Below are 22,607 nucleotides of genomic sequence, written 5' to 3'. Positions count from 1 at the left end.
AAATTCAAGCCATCCTTCAGATCTCTGCTCCGTTGCATGCCTGGCTTACCTTACTGCCAGTCTTAAAAACATTTTCCTTCTCAGGTAATTTATTCTGACAGCCATGTAAAGCCAACCACAAAAAGAGATGTACTCAACACACACAAAATTTGGGTAATACAAAGTATTCTTTGCCATTAAAATCAAGGCAATGCCATCATAGTATATGCTCTGGAAAGTTCACATCTTAACCTGAAACCTCCAGAGCTTCAACAATTTTCAGAGGTTTTGAACAGTAACAGAATGGAAGATTAATTAAGGTGTGAGAGACAGAATTTCATCACTAATCTCTACAGCAGAAAGATAGCAATGGATACATGAAAATAAATTCAAGTTATTTACCACTTTGATGCTCCAAATGGCACTGCCAGGAAGCTGTCTGGATTTAAAAATGTCCCGACCTTCTGAAATGTCTGGGGACCAGGAAGGTGGGCTGACTGTATTATTGGTACTCCAAGCCCCCTAGGATACGGTAGGTGAGAAAATAGATGTATAAAACTTTGCAACATAAAAAAAAAAAAAAAAAAAAAAAAAAGGCAAAAAAGCAAAAAAGCAAAAAGCAAGCAACAAAAAAAAATCTGAAAAGCAAAGCACATGCAGGCATAGGCATTTCTACATTAACTTAAGTAGTCAATTAGTTCACTGTGTGAGTAGAAAGTGGGAAATTTTTAGGTTCTCACTGAAACATGCCCTAAAATCAATATGTACTTCCAATTGATGGTTAAGTACAACAAAATGAGTTTTATAGACAAAGATTAATACAAATATAAAGCAAGCAATCATAACAACAACAAATTACATGCCTAAATTTTATTGCATCAGCGAAAAAGACAGTAGTTGGAGGTGGTAACATCTTCTTTTATATTCCAAATCCCATTTTGAAAGAACTGATGGCCTGAGTTGACTTTTGAAGCTAAACTACCCCCAATCACAGCAACAACTAGTCTGAGAAGCACAGTAAACAAAAGGAATATGAATAAACCACTAGACAAAGAAAAGGAAAATAGCCATGGTAATCAACCAAACAGCTCATTCCTGCAATTCTGCTACGAAGAAACCATTATAAAACTCTACCACTGATTTTTTTTCACCCCAGTGTTTTCATGTTATGCTGTGGTATCATGTTTTAACATGTTATTAGGTACATGCAGTAATATACATCATATGGTGTACCTACAAACTCTTTTTAACTAATTACTATCCCTATTTATGTAGTTCCATCATGGTGAGATATTGTACGACTGTCAGTAGAAATAAAGCAAAATGAGAAGAAAATGCTAAGACAGCCAAGGAAAAAAATGCTGAGGCTCCTCATAGAAAGTAAAATCTGTGGAAGACTTTCTCAAGAACAGAAGAAAGACTGCGGGAGACAGACACCATAAATAACTTCACTGCCAATTTACACATTAGATTAATTAAGGACAGTACACATTTTTCTAATTCAAAATTTGCGAGAGTAAAAAATATTGAATACCGGGATGAGAAGTGGAACTGATGAAAAGTGCAGGTTTACCTTCCCCAGAATGCCATTCAGCAGCATAATCCCAGGGCTGAAAGGGAATAACCTCATGCATACAAACAATCCCAACTATTCACAACTGCTCACAAGGGCAAGCCCAAGCACATTTACACCTTTGAATACTGGGATGGACAATAATAATAAGTATCAAGGAAAATGAGATGGCTCTGCAAAATGTGTTTTGTTTTTTGGTTTTTTGTTTGTTTTTTTTTTTTTTCCTTTTCTGAAATGCAATTTCTCCATCAAGAACATGTGGGAAATGAGTTTCTTTGGAATCAACAACTCCATCAAAACATATATTAATCTTGAACTGTAAAGAGGTGTCTTGCTAACAGGTGCACTTACTGAAAACAGGGTTATCCCTCAAGTGATCTGGCACCCAAAAGAGAAAGCTTGTCAGTGACCTAAAAGCCTAATTATGGATAAAAGCCTCAAGGTAAAAACACCAACACTCGGTACAACCCACAGTGTGGACACAGTGGTATTGAGCATCAATCTGCTTTCTGGGAGTTTAGCTCTGCACAGGAAAAGGACAACGAAACACGTAAAAAGATAACAATTTGACAAATCTGCCCACACGAGGTGGTAACTGGACACACAGCCTACAAACTGCTTAGCGCCCAGAGCACCTGTGTCTTTGGGAAGGCCATCAAAGCCTCTCCTCTGCCAAGGGGCTTCCAAAACCAACTCCAGAAGAACAGCTCCTGACAGCAGCTGCTCAAGGGTTCCAGTCAGTGTGGCTGGAATGAACACCTGGGATTGAAAGATTTTGCTATCCAGTTTTTTCCTTGACTGCAGATAGGTGGTCATCATGCAGACAACTCAGAAGATCAAGAGGTTCATCACCCTGTAACAGGGGAACAGTGCTGGCTAGAAACCTTCTCACCTTCAGACCTGGAGATGGACATGTCCCTGTTCACACCCAGGGCACAAGGACAGAATATTCCTGACACAACAGGGACATCACGTCAGAAATGGGGGGAAAAAAGGAAATTTGATACACTGGTAGACTACTACATCAACAGGTGTGTGGCACAAAACATTTGCCTTACCTATTCCAACCCTAATTTTAATACCAAGTAACAGTCAATTTTAGCAGGTAAAATTCAAACTTTCATTGAATTTTAATTAGTTTCCTCATTACTTGTAAAATTCATAATGCATGGTAGTTAACTGTTCTTATAAAGTGGCAACCCAAAGAAGATCTGTACAGCAACACAAAGGAAATCTATTTATCAGAGAAACAATCTTGGCATCAATATGTCAAGGAAGCAATATGCTCACAGTGTCAAAATTCAAGATCTTAAACATGCTGAAAATACTCAATCAACAACTAAAATTACCTACTCTTAGTTTGGAGGTACAAAACTATTCTCCTTTTAAGAAGATAACTTCTCTAGTGATTAAATATATTCAAAAGATTAAAAAGCTAAAAGAACATTAAATCTGAATATGAAATATTCAGTCTTACAAAACAAATGATTTGTATATGATTCATGAACCATATTGTTAAGAATTAAATTGGAAATTTAATCCAAGTTTTATTGTAGATCAGAAAAATTTGAATTCTTGGTCAGATAAACTTAATTAAAAACACATTTCCACAATACCACGAACAAATGAATTACATCAAAGAGATGCATTAATTATATTTTTGGCTTTTAATTAATGCCTATTACCACACAACACTGAAGAGAAAGTTCTATTCAGTTCATTTACATCAGAACCCCAGCAATAATTATGTACTGTGACAGAAACAGGAAGTTCTAATTCTCCATCATATTCTTGAGTCCTCAAAATTGAACAACACAGCTGCAAGTAAATTATAACAAAAGGAAACCCAGTGTCAGCAAGGGTCAGGAGATCTCACTAAATTACCACTGACTGTGTTTAGCTGCTTAACGCTTTATGAATCCTACTGCAATTGCAAATGCACAAAGCTGGATTTGCAATTTAATATTTAATGTAATTTTAGGGTTGTGAACAAACTTTAATCACTTGAAAATACAGCTCTCCTCACTAAAAAAAAAAACCAAAAACTGAAAAACAACCAAACACCAAGCATAAAAGCTGTAACAACAACAGATCCTTGAAAAAGACTCTTTTTTTCATCTTTTTTTCCAGCATCTACCTTTTACAACAACATACTTAGTGATACCATGTAAGTCAAGAGAGCAAAAAACCCGTACCATCCAAGACAGCACACATCCAAACCCATCACAGTGCTCTACCTTTTTTAATCTCATTTTAAAAAATCTCTTAAAACACCAACAGATATTCGGTGTGTTGTGGAACAGTGATCACTTACATCTTCATGATGAAAATTAAATACCTCTGAACAAGGTAGTTCTCAAGGAACACACTCTGGAATAATACTAAAATAATATTTATGGAATTTACAAAACCAGCAGAAGATTATGGGTTTTTATTCAGGATTATTCTACAGAATGCTCTCAACTCTTCACCTACCAATGTTTCAGTGCCAAAATTTGTAATGTCTTCCATTTACTGGCTAAATCTTATGCTTTCCAGTACACAGTGCCATAGCAAAAATAACTATTTCAGATCTGTTTAATATGGATACACAGAATAAATACAACACCACTGAACATAGACCTCCATAGAAAATAGTCATTTTCCTTGAGAAGATTCATTTCAAACTGGATCTGTGTCAGATTAGTCATTAATAAACTTACATGATAATTTCTACTAAGACTACTCCTTCAGAAAAGAGAAATTTGGAAATTATTAAAGAGAGGTACTGCCCCTAAAATAAATCTGCATTTTACAGGCAAGAGTGAAGCATGTGCACATTCCAGAGGGAAGAAACTGGACAGACACAAGTCTAAGGACAGCACTGTAAAAACCTGACCATGCTGGCAGCTCAGGGTAAGTGCCTTGTGATCTATGAACACTTCCATTTCATATACGTGTAGAAATTAATTTGGATGCACTATGGAGTAGGGGAACATGAAGAGCAGACAGTCCATGGAACAAAACCCAGCGAGATGCTGAGCCTGGCAGGCTGAGGGTCCTCTCAGAATGCAGCTTTCCTGTAGCTGAGGGTATGGATAACATGCTGTCCTAAAAAAACACTGTCAGTAGGGCACCTTACTGACAGGAGATGACACGTTCCCCAGAGTGGAGCAAGCTTGTACCAGCCAAAGCCAATTCATACAGTTCCTAACTGAACCCACACTTTGATTTATACCCAGCTCCCCTTTGGGTTAGAAGCTGGATTTTCTCCTGTTGCTTCTAAGCAAAGTTGGGATGCCTGCAAAAATGCCGGGGGGCAGAGGGATGCTGGCATCAGTGACACTGACTGCAAGGGGTCATGACACCCCTGAAAGGGGTTCAGGAAGTCTTTTTAAGCAGAATATTGTCTTCATTTTTGAGATGGGTTTTAGTCCTAACAGGAGCAATGTGGTGTTGCAGACACATCACTAAAGCAAACTACTAATATCTAACACAGGAAATCAGACTATGCTTAACTTTGTGTTCAGTGGCAAACCAGAATAATTATTCAAATACATTTTATTAGCAATTGTATTAACAGATTGTAAAGAAAGGGCTGATAATTTGTCCTATTGTCCAGCACAAGACATTAATTTAATGAGAACAAATCCAAATCAGAAACTATCCTTCTCCATGGATTCCCTAACTCCAGTGAAGCATGTCTCTTATAAAACTGAGGAAGAATATATCCAGAATCCAGAGAAATTTCTTTCTTATTCTTCTTTATAAGAAGTTCCATAAACCCATTGCAATAGATTTATTATTGCATTTTTAAAACAGGAAAAGGACATTCCAACAAAGTAAACTGCATATTAGAAGCTTTCAAACTTCAGAGAGAGAGTGCAGAATATTACCATTTGTGAAACTATGTTGGCTTCTCTTTGGGGTTCACAGAGTGATCAGACTCCATGAAAGAACTAATTTAAACCAGAGAAGTCCTGGACAAGGAACAAGTCCTGCAATGGAAATTCCTTTGCACAACAGAGGAAAGCAGGGGTGAACCCAATGTTAACTTCACCAGGCACAGGAGCCACAGTCTCTTTAATCAATAAAATCCACCCAAATGTGTGTAACTTTCTGCCCTCCTCTCTCTGACAGGCAGCCAAGAACTCCAGCAGCTGCTGGTAACATTTGTATGGCATAACCTCATACCTGACACAAAGCCACACAACAGCAGAAGCTGCTATTTTATAAACAGAAAGAAGCAGACCCCAAACCTAGAAAATTAACCTGCTTTTGAGAAGACAATTGCTCTTCAGTGCCACCCAGAGAAGAATCACACTTGACCTGGTTTACTCCAAACAGCTACACCTGTAACTTTACAGAAGCACCTTTTCCTCCAGTATTGTTTTTCCCATTTTTTTACTTGCTTTTAGATCAATGTGATCACCTCCAGGTAAGCAAGAACTGAAACACTGTGTTAGGTTAAAATCTTTTAAAACAAGCTTAGGTCTCTTCTTGATCTGTGGAGCTCCAATGGCATGGAAAATATGATGGAACATCACCAAGGTGCACTTTTCTCAGCTGCCAGCACCTGCCCTGTATGATGCTTTCCAAAAGCCAGAACAGGAGAAAGCATCCATTTTGAAGCGTCTATAGTATTGACACAAAGAAACAACAGATCTTATTTCTCTGGTTTTCTTCCTAGTGAAAAACTGCCTGCTTGCCTTCCAACCTATCCCACAGAATCCCCATGTAACAGGAAACCAAACTGTCTGGATGCAATCCTGTGCCATGTGCTCTGGGATGACCCTGCTTGAGCAGGGAGGTTGGACCAGATGGCCCATTGTGATCTCTTCCAATCTGACCCATTCTGTGATTCTGCTTCTGCTCCTATCAACAGCTCTCCATTTGGAAAAGTACACACTCTTTTAAAAAAATCAATATTTTCAGCAGAAAGAATAATTTAAACCCTCCCCCCCAAATAAACCTAAACCTACTTCTGTCTGCAATCCAAAGAGATTTAAATATATGTGTTCCATATCGTGTATTTGTCCAATTACATCTTGCTCAAAAAAACCCTACCTGCCTGTAACTGGACATTTTAAAATCTCCTCTTTTCATAGTCTACAGAACACATGCAACAGCTTTCAGTCCTTAATCAAAAGCCCAGAGTAGGAACTTAAGAGTACTGAAGAGAAATTTGTTTAAGGCATTAACATATTTCTGCAAATATGATATATACACCTGACTGTACAGTGATCCAGGAAAACCTAACTGCAGTACAACAAACACAGATCTCCTAAACTCAGTGGAAACAGCAGAAAAACTTTCCAGAACACTCTCTCATACCTTAGGAAGCAAAAATTTTGAACCCTTAGATGACATGTAAAAACTGAAAGAATTGTGCAATATATAAAAAAAGCTTTGTTAACACTAAGACCACAAAAGCACAAAATTGTCAACCTGGAAGTCCTAAAGACTAAAAATAAATTGTGATGAGAAGATGAAACACTAACTTGTCACACTGACAACACTTTTTGTATAGAATTTCACCAACAAGAAATTAATACCCTGGACTGATAAACCATTTTCCCTGGAACACAACACAACTAGAGAGAAAGACATTGCAGAAAGCAGTGACAGACTTGAGGATTCTTTTCATTTATCAAATTTAATCCTAGTCAAACCACAACAATTTGTGCAAGACAGTTCTTGCATGGTATTTCCTAATGTAAGAAACCCACAAAATTATTTACCACACCATTAGAAACATCGATCAAGAAAATATCTGGCAGAGTAACGGACCCAGAGCTGTAGGAGGTTCTTCTCTAAAGCCAGTTTAAGAAGCTTTAACTCACTTTGAGAGTATCAGCAAAAAATAAATGCATATATGAAAAATATGAAAAGATAATTTAAGTAGCACAGCATTATGTCTATCTGCATTTGTAGCAGATGAAAAACACAACAAATTTTCTTCTAGTCTACTTTAACCACGAGCCAAAAGAAACTTAAATTCTCACCAGAGAAGCTTTATGATGGCTGATTTCTTCCATTTACCAGAACATTAATTCCTTGAAGAAATAAACTACACACTTAGGAGAATCGACGCATTTTACAAGAAACAGGTAGATCTGATGAGTTATACTGCAATTTAATAAACACATGATGGAACAGTGCATGTGCTTACCTGTCTGGATCTGGGTCTTCCAGGGGAAAACTTGCGTTTGGTGATGGCCGGTTTTCCCATGCCGATTTTTGGAGTGACTGATATGTAGGTGGTTGGGAGAGCACTCCCAGCAGCTGGAGGCAGCACTGGGGGCTGACTGTGCTGCACATCTCGTGCAGAATGCAAGTCTAGAGAAACATCTGGTGAGGAAGACACATTTGTCTTGTTTAGATTAAGCGATGGGGGAAGTGAGGGACAAGTCTCAGCTGGTGGTTTTATGGGTTTGTCTCTGACTGGTGAACTATTTGCAACACCTCCATTTGAAGCAGTAGTTTCTACTTCTAGAAGAGCTGGTGTTTTTGATTTCTCATCGGTTTCTTCCTTTTCTACATCTTTCTGCACTTTTATTATTTCCAGTTGTTGTTCTGTAGGTACAGGAATATCTCCTTTTCTTTCAGTCTCCAGAATTTCTGGTGTCACAGTCATGGTCTCAGGTACTGAAGACAGAGACCGAGAGTCTGCTGTGGACACTTCTGATACCTCCACACTACCCTGAGGCAGCAGTGTCTCTTCAGCTTGTTTCTCCAGCTCCTGCTGTGCTACAGCTTGAACACCTTCTACCACTTCCATCATTTTCTCAGTCTGACTGTCACCAGATGCTGGTGTCTTTTTAGGAGACATTTCCATTTCAGCTGAATTGATTTCAACAGAGATTTCTGCTTCCAGTTGTGTGGTCTTTTCTCCTGGTGATATGCCTGTAATTAAGTACAACCATATTAAAGGCTCACTGTGAAAAAGAAAAAATCTTCTGGTGTTCTGGTCAACAAGTATACTTGGTACACATCATGCAGGCCAACACGTATCACTTTACTTCAGTGACTTCAATATGTAGCTTAAAATATAGTTCATGAACTATATGAACTATCATGAACTATATGAAAATATAGCTTTTTGTATCTGTTTTTACAGTAGAGTATATTTTTAGTTCATTATTTTTCTTCCCCCAAAACACAGCAGAGTAAATTAAAAGGAAATAGACCCAAGATTAGTTTTTGAAGAACTGAACACTAATTTTAGGTAGGCAGCCAAAAGTAATTTCTTTTTTTAAATTTCTGTGAAGATGCATGCTATCATAAATTAATGTATTTTAAGCTACTATCCCAACATTTCCAAAAAGCCAAGAAGAACAGGACAAGTACAAATAAAAAACCATTTTCCTCCTAAAACTCTTTCAGACCTTAGGAAATCAAGTGAAATGAAAACAGCTGCTGCTGGTTTAATTTAATTTACTAATATATTATGAATTTCTTTCAAAAATATTGATATAGCCCTCCCTTGAACCAAATCAAGCACCTTTGATCCATAACTTTCTTCATCAAGGAGTTACAGAGTTTTTGTTCCACTCTATAAAGAACCACATTCTTTGCTCTGAATCTGGCTTCTCACACCTTCCTTTGATGGGCCCTGATTCTCTTACAGGCTACTTTCTTTCTATTACACTTGCACTCTTCTTAACTCACACTGCTGTAACTTCCTCAGCCACTAAGTTCATAGACACCATTTTATTCTGAATATTTCTTCACAGTTGAAATCATGGCCCTTTTACCACAGGCTGTGAGGCACAACTGAGTGATCACAGCTAATCTGAAAAGTTGGGTTTTTTTAAACTTTGTCTTTAAATACAAGTTTCTTGTCTCCCCTTATAGCAGCCATCCTCCATCATCATCTGGGACCGAATGGGACATACTGCCAAGTTCTTTACGCTTGATATTGGTCACTAACACACCTAGTGGATTTGACCCTTCTTTAGCTGCTCCTCCCTGTGCATTTGGTAAGATGCAGTTTCTCCAGAAACAGAAATGAACAGCTGCTGCAACCCTGTCAAAGATCATCTTTTACTTACAAAGGGAAAAAAAAACAAACCAAAAAACAAGAAAACCAGAAAACCCTTAACCAAGGATGCCTGTGGAGTTACAACCATAAAGCACATAAGAGAAAGTGTGAGTGACAGTATTTGAATAGCAACAAGTCATTGGGTTTTACAATAAACTTCCAGCATACAATGCATTCAACTATTTTTCCAGCTTGGAAAAATCCAGTCCCAACAAAAAATTAAAACAAACATACAAAAGTAAAGCAACACAAATACTCTGAAGACTCTCTTTGCCTTCAGTAAAACACTTGTTTTATCAAGCAAAGAAGTTAGTACTCTTGCTTGAGAACTCAGAACTGTTGCAGTATGTCTCCTAGTGCTTCCTAGGCGCTTTTTCCTCTTGCATTTATAAAGCACTGCAAACCTTATTGACTGGAAGAAGGTTCTGGTTCTGAAGGGTTCTCAACTGGGATTTTCTCAGAGGGCAAAACTCTTTCTTACCTTCTGGAACACACCCAACAGCCGATTCCTGATCAGGGCCATCACCTGTAATGGGTTGTTCCTGAAATGTCATAGCCTCTCCACCACTTTCCATTTCCATTTCGTTTGTACAAGCTAAAGGAAAAACAAACCAGTTATTAAAATTGCTGTGTTTATTCTACTACTTTGGCATCAGCAACTGCTGTCACTGTTTGACCTTTTGGCTAAAGAGAGACTGATATTTAATGATGACAGGATTTAGGACAAGTCAGGTCAGTGAGAAGGTTAAGGAGACTACACAGTGCTCCTTCAAAATTAAGAGCATTTTACTCATTAACATTAACTCTGAAGCTTTCAGATGACTGTAAGGCAATTACATACACCTAATAGTGAAAATATGCACACAGTCACACACTTTTGCACAGCCTGAGCAACACCAGAAAGAATTTTCTTAAATGCCAAGTCTAAAAAATTCCACAGAACTGGCAGCATGAAGGCTTCAAATTTGAATACAAATACTACAGTGGATTATGACATAGATATTAAGTTCCATCAGGACTAGGAGCACTGATTTTCATCTTATGTGTTCAACAACATGAAAACTGAATTGTGCCACTTTAGATATCTTTATCTTTGCATGGAAAAGGCACAACTGAATGGTCTTCTAGCTGACAGGATCATTACAGAGCACAGAAACAGGAAATACTTTTTCCCCCCCCTTGTGTAAAAGCTCTTTCAGTTAAGGAAATTCATTAAAATGAAGTATGGAAAACAAGGTGTATAGCAAGCATTAACTTGAAGAGAACTGCTCCTCCATGGATGTTAGCACAAATAAATTGGTAACAAACATAGCTTCCTGCATCAAGAAAGTATTTATTGAGTTCAAGAAGCCCACAACTATTAGGTGATACTACTTTTAGCATCCTAAAAGCTGCTCTCAGACTCTTGTCAACTTTAAAGCGGTATTTTAACTTCAAGAAAATGATCATTTAGATTGGCTCCAAATCTGATTTTAAAGTACAGAAGTGTTCTCCTGGGTATAAAACCCTGCATGACTCTACTGATGTAATAGCTCCAGATTACTCCTAGCAGGTGAGATGACAGTCCTGTTCTTCCCTGGGGACAGGAGCATGCTTGTCAATGTTTCTACTACCTAGAAATCCAAAGAGAAGCACTGCTTAAAACTTCAGCCTTTCAGATTAACCTGCTACTTACTCAAAAGGGGCTTTTGTAGGAGGCTAGGAGCTGTGACAGTCAATGTTTTGTTTTGGACATCTTCAAAATGCTCTAAGCCCACTGCCTGGGAGTCCACAGCCTCTCCTAAGCTTTCAGAAGGGAAATGATCTGAGGAGGCTGAAGTGGCCACTCTTCCTAACCTGGTGGCTGTGTTGTCCACGGACAGAGTGAACTAATTTACAGACATTTCCCTCCTGTCACTGCCCTTCCTCCAGGAGCACCTTTTCCATCATGTCTTTACTGCTCACAAAAGGTAATGTACAGGCCAACATCAAAGGGTTGACTTGTTTATACAAAACATCAGTTTGAACACCAACATTCCAGTTTTTTTGTAGCTCAACACTTCCGCTTTCCTGCCAAAATTTACCAGGCTTTCAAAACTACAGATAGTTATGGATAACAAAAGATCAGTGCACAAGCACTGCTGCAAGCCCAAAAATTGCACATGGCAGAGGCTGTGCAGTTAATCTGTTACATTTTACCTTGCTTCTGAATTTAACCACAGCTGTGTTTCTCCAGGGAAATTCAGCCTGGATGAGTGTAGGGGCTGCCCAACAGAGCACGTGGTGTGAAATACTCAAAAGCATTTAGTTTTGAGTTTATAACACAGCTCTTGTGGATGACCCACAGGGCTCAGATCAGCAGATCCAAGTCCTCCCTTTGCTTCCTCCTTACTGTTACTGACTTATTTTTTAAAACATACTTTACACTTCTCCACAACTTCCCACCTTCTGCTTGATTTGTCCACTTAGACAAGAATGTCTCAGAAACAAAACAAGATGACTGATTATATATTGCTCTGAAAAAGGAAAACCTATTAAAAGCTGTCTAGTTAAACAAACACCTGCCCCTTGAACACAGTCCAGTTCCCACTGCTCTGTCCTTCCTGGATGAAGTGAGGAGAACAGGCACTATGACACTGACCAGCAGCTAGAGAGAAACAGGAGAGCTGAATGTCTCCAAAAATATCTACCAGGCACAAATGAGCCAGGCTATCACATGAATACATTTATGAACTGTACCACATCCAAAATAAATCAGTGAAGTTTACAGCTACAGGCTGAGAGGCTGGAGCTGGAAGGTTGAGAGCCACAATTTTGGTGTATCCACGATCCTGAAGCCAGAAAGAGAAGCCACCCATGAAGTGCCTGAGCAGCTGCTGTTAAGATAGAGGAAGGGATGAACCTCACAGAGTAGAATTTGAGCGGCTGGTTCACAAAAGACTTGGTGAGATTACAGATACTACATCTCATGTTAGCATTTTGGAACTGTGAAGTATAAGTTTGATTACCTGTCATACTGTCAGGTTCAGGAATGAGTTCAGAAGTGTTCATTACATCACATGACTGAGTCTGATCCCCTTCTCCTTGTCTACACAGAGTGCAGATGTAGTCTTTCAATTGAGACTCCAATTCACTACCTGGAGATCTGTCACAATCTATGTGAATCCATCTGGGGAGATTAATTTATTGTGATTTAATTTATTGTGACTGTGATTTTAGTAATGAAAATATAAAGCATCATAGTAAAAATCCATTAAAAATAGCATTATTTCTCATTCCTATGGGGAAACAGAGATTTTCAACCAATGCTTGATTATGGAGAACTTTAGAGGAGTAAACATATGTCAGCATGCAGAACAGTGAACAAACTTAAGCATAAAGACCTAAATTGTCCCTAAAGCCAATCAGACTCCACAAGATGTAGAGCACCATCATGATGCTGCACAGTGAGATACAATATTATTGAATACAAAACACAGCTTACATTCTTAAAATGTTCCAAATACTGTATTTTTAGGCTTTTTTAATTACTGAAATAGCAAAAGACATAAAATTAAACAGAAAACATAAATTTTAAAATTAAAAAAAAAAAAACAACCGCAGATCACTGCAAACAAGAGTCTTCAAACTTTAGAACAATGACTTTTTCAGCCTGCTTCCCCACAAAATTGGTTAAATTCAATAGGCAGCAGCAGCTCGCAGCAAGGAACTGCCAGGTACCCTCAAGTAACTGCCAATTAATACTTATTTGCTAAGATAAAAATAAAGCTACCTGCTATTGTTCACTGTATTTAGGGATGAAGGATCAAGGAGCTGCCCAAGATCCTGTGGCATTGTGCATCCTTCCCAGCAACCCATCCATGTCACACAGCTCCTCATAAGCTTTATGCATTTTAGTACAAATGAACAAAAGCTGGATACTTACCTTTTGCACATGTGACAATGCAACATATCTTTCTGGAAGTCTTGGAGGCACAGTTTTTCACAGAAGGGACAAGATAAGTTGTCTTGCTGTTGGTAACAACTGTCACATACCAAACAATTATGGTGCCACTGACAACTTGTTCGTGTGCCACACTCAGCACATACTCTACAGTTCTAGAGATCACAAGAATTTAGTAGTTAATTATGGTATTGCACAATGTGATAGAACTGCCATTAACTTACATTTTTATGTTTTGAATTAATTTAAGAGTTTTTGATCTTGATAACACAAAAAAGTTATCCAAGACCTGATAGCAGAGCATGAATAACCTGCACAAAAGCAAAAAGTTGCTTGACACTACTCCCTCACTTGAAAGGAGTATTTCTTATTTATTTCTTTTTTATTGCTACTCTCAGTTATCTTATGATTGCCACAAACCAATGTAACATTACATACATCTCATATACAAGGACTTCCCACTGCAATTACTTACAAAGTTACGGATAAAACAACAAATTCATCCTGCCTTCCTCAAACGCAAAGGTTTTGCATTTGAGGAGGGCAGGAGGAATCCACAAGCTGCAGAATTGTTTTCATAAGCAAGGAGGAGTTGACTATCAAGACACTTCAAGTATGGATTACATATACCACTATATAGCTTTGAGGTTACATTTTTTGTTCCCATTGTATCATGAGAGCAGCTGTTATTAACTGCATGTTATCCACTGCACCTGAATCCTACACTTCTCTTTTCCCTATGGAGGCTGGTTTACTGTCCTATATAGGCTGCTTCAGCCACAGCACTGACAGCTCCCCCCACGGAGCAGCTGTAGAGCCACAGGATTTACATCCAAGTAGGATTCCTTCAGAAATTACAATTTATATTACACAGCAACAGCAATCCACAATACACCTGGAACAGCATAGCGTCGATAACAAAGTTTGGGCTCTTATAAATGACCAGGAGTTACTCTGAAACCTTTCCACTTACTTTACATTTCCAACCATTTGTAGGTACAGCATCCATAACTGGTTGGAGACAGAAAGTGTGATAGCCTTTGTCACATGTATCACACACCAGCATCTTGTTGTCTTCCCCAGAATGTCTAAGGAAAGTAACAGGTGATCAAAAATTACTTCAATAAGCAGCAACAAAATATCTGTTTCAAGAAAAGTCTAAACAGGAAGACACAGGTGTGCACATAAAAATATACAAACACTATGTACAAGTATCTCCAGAGACAATGCCTTCCAGTTTATTTTTAAATATGAGTGCAGACCACTATGCTTATTCACCAACAGCTGAGCCTGTGCAACCATTCTGAATACTAAGCATTGGCCCACTTTCACTTACACATGTGATGTGTAAGTGATGGCCCTTCTGTACTGAAATCGGTTCAAAATCTGCAATATATATTTTATTTCTTTCTAAAGAGAACATCCAGTTGTACAACTGTACTTGTTTCTGCAGTCTGACTGTAATTTTTCCAAAGGAAAAAAGAAGCCATCAGCTCTGACTATTGGAGCTCCTACAATGTCAGACAACACGACTGCAAGAGCAAAACAAACATTAAAGGAAGAGATTTCAATTTTCCTACAATGATGTATTACAGAGCTCCAACACAGATTCCAGTGATAAAATAAATTTGCTGAGAACAAGACAAATAGTTCGGTAATATCTGAAGGCATTGTGTTCTGCCTTAGTTTAAATAAATTAATGTAGTAAGTAAACATGCAACAAGATTTACCCAGATAAAGCCTTTCAGTATATGGCTTTATACATGCTAGATAGTATCTCGTTATCTGGGAGACCTGGTATTTTAAAAAGCCCTCTCTTTGCATGAGGATATGCTTAAAATGCTGTTCTTCCAATAATGGTGAAGAACTGCCGTACTTAAGTAATTATTGAATCAAAGAATGGTTTGCGTTGGAAGGGACCTTAAAGACCATCCAGTTCCATGGGCAGGGCCAACTCCCACTAGACCAGGTTGCTCAAAGCCCATCCAGCCTGGCCTTGAACATTTCCAGGATGAGGCATCCACAGCTTCTCCAGGCAATCTGTTCTGAGTGTCCCTCTGCCCAGCCTGTACTCGTGTTTGAGATTGCCCCAGTCCAGGTGCAGAACGTTGCACTTGGCTCTCTTGAAGTTCATGAGGGTCACAAAGCCCCACCTCTCCAGCCTGCCCAGGTCTCTCTGGATGGCGTCCCTTCTCTTCAGCATCAACTGCCCCACACAGCTTGGTGTCGTTGGCAAAATTGCTGAGGGTGCCCACTGCCCACGTCATAGCAAAGATGTTTATAACAGCACCAGCCCCAGTTCCGACCCCAGAAATAGGGGGACACTCATCACTGAAGAACACTCATCACTGGCCTCCACTTGAGTCCTTGATCCCAGCTCTTGAATCCCTGGAGTGCTCCATCTGTCAAATCCATTACTCTCCAGTTTCGAGGCAAGGATACTGTGCTGGGCAATGCTGAACACTTCGCACAAGTCCAGGTAGGTGACATCAGTTGCTCTTCGTCCACAAACTCTGTAACCCCATCCCAGCAGGCACCAAATTTTTCAGGCACAGTCTGCCCTCAGTGAAGTCATGGTGTCTGTCACCATCACCTCCTTATGTCCCATGTGTCTCAGCACAGTTTCCAGGACAATCTGCTCCATGACTTTGGTAAGCAGGAAGGTGAGATTGACTGGCCTGTGGTTCCTCAGATCTTCCTTATTTCCCTTTGTAAAAAAGAGGTCCATTTTTCTCCTTTTCCAGTCAGTGGGAACTTCACCAGGCTGCCAAAACTTCTCAAATACAATGGATGGTGGCTTAGCCACTTCATCCACCAGTTCCCTCAGAACCCATGGACGTATCTCACATGGCCCCATGGACTGGGTGTGAACATACCACATTTTCTCTGCTTTTCCACTAAAGAGAAGGTTTGTTAGCAGATGCTGTAATTACTCAGTACAGCATTTTCAGGGATGCTTTTCAGAACGTGCTTCCCTATTCTAGCTTCATTGCTGAGATTTGCTATCTGCTGTGTGTGATCAGGGAACACCCTTCTTTTGAAGTGGGTTGAGTGAATGCTAGCCAATAGCAAGTGTTCTGCTTGGAAAACAGGAAAGCACTGACTGATCAGATACATGAGGCAGTAGTAGAGTGGGTTTTTTTTCTTCATACTGTCCCAGCTGATCTGACTGGAGCTGAACAAAACTCATTTTATTTTCAATAAGTCCTTTAAAAAAAACAAGCAAGCAAAAGAACCCTGCAGTGCCCATCAGATTAAGTTATAAGAGAACAAGCCCACAAGCAGTCAGAATTTTCTAAGTGAACCCTTACAGTGCCACAGCAACTAAGTTTCATTGTCACTGCCTTCGTCAAGTGCAACTACTCAGGGTCACTGATGTCACTTTGTTTCTTTGCTCATCTAAGCCACAGTTTTGTTTTCACAGTGACTCTTTATCTGCCTCTGGAAGACATTGTATGAGAGGGCCTAACGCAGGAGACCTGCCCAGAGTGCAGCTACAGACACAACTGTCATGAGTAAAAGCACAAGTTCTCAGACTGTGAAGGCACTACATTAAAATTATTTATTTGGTAAATTTGAGAAAAATCCTCCTGTATATAAAAGGAGGAAAAAACCCAGAATGTTTTGCTGTTTTCCAGAACCTGCCAAGATAATGGTAACTCCAGGGGTAAAACATACAGAACTTCAGCTCAGCTCTTTTAGAACAAAGCTTCCAATACAAGGGTTTGCTCAGCTACTTAGTACAGCATCGTGACAGAAAAGATGGGCAAATAATCTACACTTTTAGGAAAAAAAACCCAAACATTTATTGAAATATGCATTTCAAACAGCACATAAATCTCACACCATCCTCCTCCATGTCCTCTTATTCTCACTTACTTGCAGTTCTGGCACACTTTGCAATCAGGACACTGCCAACCTGCTCTTTTTAAAGGTGTGACTTGAATGTCCAGACACATCCCATGGTAGTGCTGGCCACAGGTAGTACAAAAAAGTTGATCTAAGAGGTCTCCAGGGCTGTCGCACACTGCACAATTTGCTTCTTCCTTTGCTAAAAATAAGTATTTTTTTCAATTATTGTTTTGTTCAAAATTATGAACAATTCAACAAACCCAAAAAATTACTTAGTAGTCCTTATGCATACAGAACTTGACCATTCTTATGAAATTCAAATTTAAGTAATATATTTAATAGCTACTACTTTAATTCAATTTTCTTAGCTAATCTTCTTATAACAAAAGTGAATTCATTTTAAACCTTAATGAAGTTTTACAAAATAAACAGTTTTATTCTCCTCAAGATAAAGCTGAGAGCTTTGGAATCAACTCCTTTGTGGAACAAGTACAAAATAAACAGACCTAAATCTAACAGACCTACATCTATTATTTAGCTGAAGTGTTTGCAAGAAGGTTGTCCTAACTTGAGTTAGGACAAGCAAGTCTATCAATTTGAACTAAAACCTGACAGAAGACAAGCCTTACCAGTAAACCTCTTCCTTGTTCTGTCATTAAAAGAAAAATACTTTGCTGTGCAGGACTACTGGTCTTTAAAAACAGAAGATTATGAACTCACATCTTTTCTATCCCTGAACACACATGAATTCTTGGGTATGTGAACTGTGACAGTGCATCTAAACAAATATATTCTTAAGCTGATCCTATGACAGCGCACTTTTCATAAAACCTGGTACTAATTATGTAATTTGAACACTGTGTACTTACATCTTTCAGGAGCCTGATCAATGTGGTCTGGACAAAGGAGGGACAAGTTACTGAAATCCTGAAATGTGCCTGCTACAGCAGCACAGGGGTAATGGTACATCTGGGTACATTTCTCTTCACAGCATTTGATAGTGGCTCCAAGGTGCTTACAAAATGCACATCGCTGAAAAACAAAGACAACAATTCATTTAAAAATTCCTTTTTCTTGTAATTTTTTAGCCAGATCTGTTCCCTCCCTTCATTTAGCAGATGAACACCCTGGCCAGTAGGAGGTAGTGAATACTGAGAAGGAAACTAGTGGGTAGGGTAGTCTTTCAGTGGCACTCCCAAACGCAGTGCGCTCTAAATGCACTCTGACAATTGAGATTCTTCTTGTCACAGGAAGGGATTTTCATTCTATATGTTATCAAGCTTGAGCTATGCCTTCAGTGATGGGGCTTGGAGACTTATATTCTGAAAACGAAGGCAGATGACACCATGCTGTCAATAGGTTATGACTAAAAACCACATGGCTCTGTAAGCTGTAATGTAAAACCACACACTGTAATCAGAAATGCAAACAGAACTCAAGTATGATGTTCTCTCAAAAATCTTACTGTCATTATACAATTCTCTCTGGGACGATAATGCATTACATAACCTTGCACTTTCTTCTCCTCTTGCCTTTCAAGAGTACACAAATATCACCACTAAACTTTGAGAAGTCATAAATAAGCACGATTATTATTAGACATCAGAGAATTAATTTCTCAGAAAGAACTACGCAATGATCCTGCAGTCCGCCAGTCAAGAGAGAGCAGAGTCTATCAGTCTGCTTGCAAAAAATTACCCACACCTTTCTGATTCACTTAATCAGTCTTTTTTCTTTCTCAGATTCATTACAGTCCCCAAAGCACTGTAACATCCTTTTGCACTTTTTCACCAAGGCAACAATTCTTTTTAAGGCACAGCACCGTAAGATTTTGAGGAAACTTAAGAAAAAACAGGTCAGTGGCTCACAGGAAGGCATACATAATATACAGCAATAACTGAGCTCAGGGACTCTCATTTTTCACACTAAAAATACAACACTAACACTGACATGTTTGATTACTAGCTGAAGTGTCAAGTAACATCCAAATATGAACATAAACCAAATCAAAGAAAAGTTATGTACTGCATCTGCTTAATTCTTAGAATACAGACAATATTTATTACCATAATTCTTCTCTGTTTCAAAGCCTGGCATCAAATTAGGCATGAAATAGTGCTACTACAAGTCCACAGATATCAAAACCAGCCCATATGAAAATACAAATCACAAAGTTGCCTGTGTCAACAGCTACCTTGATATTCTTTAAAACCAGATGAAATGAACGATCTTCAGAAAAATATCTGCCAGCACCACAACTCACGCAGAAGAGACAGAAAAAATATTACTGTATGCTAAACAGAACTGCAGTGTAGAGACAGAAAATGCTCTGGCACAGAAATTAAAGGGGATCACCAAGGAGAACTATTGCCAAGTTTGTGTGCTATGGTGCTTAGTCTGTCCTGTGATCCGCAGGACATCTCACCCCTACCCATGTCTAACACCTGCTGATAGTATGGGAAAGGTGCATCCTGTTACTTTACCAGCTGAAATGCAGAGGAGAAGAGGGAACAAGACAAGCAAATGATAACATGGATCTCCTGAAGGAGAGCAAGGCAGCAGCAATGGTAATTACATTTATGAACTGCCAACAAAACCAAGGTCTTGCAAGAAACTCCTTTTAGGAAATTATACCTTCAGCGAGCACTTGCTGAGGATGCTGCACAAGGTAAATCCTGAACTTAGACGTAAAACCACGAAAATACAGCCCAAAGCCTCCAACTTCAAGAACTGCAGCTCCACACTGAGCCACACACAACCACTGCCCTATTTTGTCCTTGATGTTCTGAAAACCTATGGAGATGGACCAGGTTTAGCTAAGACACAACTCTTACAGGCAACACTTTTTTCAAAGATTTTAGTCAGTACAGAAAAAAACAGAAAGGAGAACTTGGGAGGAGCTAAGGTCCAAAATGTATCCCTCAAAAAAGTATGCTGGATCCCATCATTGACCCTTATTAATCAGGAAAAGAAAATTATTAAAGAACTGTAAGCACTTAAATAATTCAACATTTATTAAAAACTAGGAATAACGGAATAAAATAGCAATATAAATGGCATTTTAAAATACCACATCTGTTTTTCAAAACCACCAATCAACCACAGTACGTAGCAACGACAAAATCAGAGTGAAACTTTTCCCAAATGCTCTATGACTAAATGAAGAAATTATTGAAAATTAGCAAATTACAGGATTTCTAAAAAACCTTGAAAAACGTTGATGTTGGTTTAAGGAACCACATAAAGATGCTGGAAGAAAAATGGAAGCCCAAGTTACATGTAATTGAACCCTTCAAACCCATCTGCTCAACTGCACTGGCAATGAAAAGCATTTGGCAGACAAGTGAAACACACTTTGAAAACAATGTGGTATGTATCATCTGAAGCAAATAAAAAGCACAGAATATCAACATTTGCTGAATTTGTAAGAGAGATAAAGCAGTCTGAAGAAACTAATGCCCAAAGGGATTTCTTTGGCAGCAGATGTTGGTGAGAGGAGTTACTTTTCCAGCACAAGAAGCCAACACTCCTCTGAAGCCAGGCCCCATGCTATGACCCCAAAAGAACAGCAGAAATGTATTAAACAAAAATATTAAAAGCTCTGCTAAATAAAATCAGTAACGAATACTACTTTACTGCTGCTAAAATATGGCACCATGACAGCAGGAGATGGAATGAAGCAATAAATCATATTGCCCATGAGATGCATGCCCATATGAGGACAGTGCCAGAGCCAGGGACAGTCTGGAGTCTCAAGTTTCATTAGTATGAGCACAAAATAAGGTGTTATGTGAAGGGGGTGGAAGCTGAATTTGAAGGGCAGGTATTGGAAAATGGTAATCTGTCAAGGCAAGACAAACACTGTTTTGTTTATGGATCAAATAATTTTACATTCCTGTTTTACAGGAAAAAAACCCAACTTTACAAGGTGTCAGAAAGCTGGAGAGATAGTTTATTACTTATTCATAGTATACTGAAGGAAATAAACTAAAGCAGAGCCACAGACTATTTTCCTACTCAGGAAGTCCTTCAGTGGTTACCAACTGTTCCCTTCAGCAAGTTCCTTGTGCACTTATCCGTTGCAAGAAAGCTCTGAGTCCATCCCTACTTGTGCTCCTTCTTACTACTGTGATTTCCATCATTTAAAACTATCCACTCCTCTTTCTACTTGGCAATTTTGACTTTTTTGTTTTTGACATCTACTTTTTCAGACAGAAAAGGAAGTGATTTTTAAAAGCAAAAGCTATGCCATCTTTGAAATCTGATTTTAAAATTCCTTTTATTTACTAATGCCACTGGCTCAAATATGACACTGTTGTACAAATACAGTGGAAGAGGAAGAACTAAGTGAACCAAGAGAAAACAAAACCTGATCAATCACCTTCTCTGTACTCTAGCTCTATGGGAGAACATCCTCCATGAAATGAGAGTGGCAGAAACCACACAGAAGATTCCCAGGAAGACAAAAAACTCAAAAACCTCCTTGCTACAACTGTAATTGCACCAAAACCAGCTGAACAAAAATGTTAATTCTGCCTTGTTCAGCTCAGTTGATGTCACAAATCCTACTGGCTTTACTGGAAACAGATGATCAAAGTGGAAAATAGTGACAAGAGAGCAGCTTTTTGTTTATGTATTTCTAACCTTCCTGCTGCTCCATACTTTAGAGTACTCCAAAATCCTGTGCAAGTTTTATAAAAAGATGCCTGTAAGACAATGTAAGAGTTTATCCAGACAGTACAAATAACTAATCAGGGTCATGTTTTATCATTATTTTACTGCCCTTAGAATTACTTTATAGTATTACTGTCTCAGCAACCAGACAAGTAACAACCCTTGGAAGGCAGATATTAAAGAAAGGCTAAAATACAGTCTTTGAGTAAGTACTTTGCAAGCTAGTTAGTGTCCTAAGCCTAAATGTCAGTACTGTGAATTGCAAAATGTTCTTAAGCAAATGACAAGTTTTTCCACTGATTTTGAACTTTTTCTTTACAAAAAGATCAGGTGACACAACCTATGAGAACAGTAAGAACTTTTAATTTTATGATAGTGTACCAAAAATACACACAAGCCATCTGTCCTTGGTTAAACAATTTAATGTATTAGCTGAAAGAGCAAATTTCAAACAGTTTAGCTAGAGGGAAATGCTGTCACACAAACCTGTGATGAAGAGAATTGGACCTTAGCAACCTGTCATTAATGAGAGCATGAAGAAAATTTTACATAAACAGTGATTAATTAAGTATGTTCTCTGGTGA

The 22,607-nt window shown here is 38.6% G+C and overlaps 1 protein-coding gene across 14 annotated transcripts in view; it reads right to left on the bottom strand.

Annotated features, from left to right (window-relative positions):
• KMT2C (lysine methyltransferase 2C) overlaps positions 1-22,607 on the bottom strand; it is a 191,397-nt gene that overhangs the window by 71,353 nt on the left and 97,437 nt on the right. For 12 of the 14 annotated variants that reach the window (XM_068174789.1, XM_068174817.1, XM_068174796.1 and 9 more), the window contains 8 exons: positions 18,219-18,381; positions 17,377-17,548; positions 14,471-14,585; positions 13,480-13,652; positions 12,563-12,723; positions 10,057-10,170; positions 7,704-8,437; positions 382-501 (listed from right to left, as the gene is read on the bottom strand). In XM_068174789.1, the coding sequence (XP_068030890.1) occupies positions 382-501; positions 7,704-8,437; positions 10,057-10,170; positions 12,563-12,723; positions 13,480-13,652; positions 14,471-14,585; positions 17,377-17,548; positions 18,219-18,381 (1,752 nt within the window). The remainder of the gene's footprint in view (positions 1-381; positions 502-7,703; positions 8,438-10,056; positions 10,171-12,562; positions 12,724-13,479; positions 13,653-14,470; positions 14,586-17,376; positions 17,549-18,218; positions 18,382-22,607) is intronic. The other 2 variants (XM_068174843.1, XM_068174883.1) reach the window with 1 other exon arrangement.

Source organism: Anomalospiza imberbis, chromosome 1 (assembly GCF_031753505.1).
Source record: "Anomalospiza imberbis isolate Cuckoo-Finch-1a 21T00152 chromosome 1, ASM3175350v1, whole genome shotgun sequence".
NCBI lineage: Eukaryota > Metazoa > Chordata > Aves > Passeriformes > Viduidae > Anomalospiza > Anomalospiza imberbis.
Note: the sequence above shows the minus strand (reverse complement) of the source record. Positions and strands in the feature narration are given on the sequence as shown.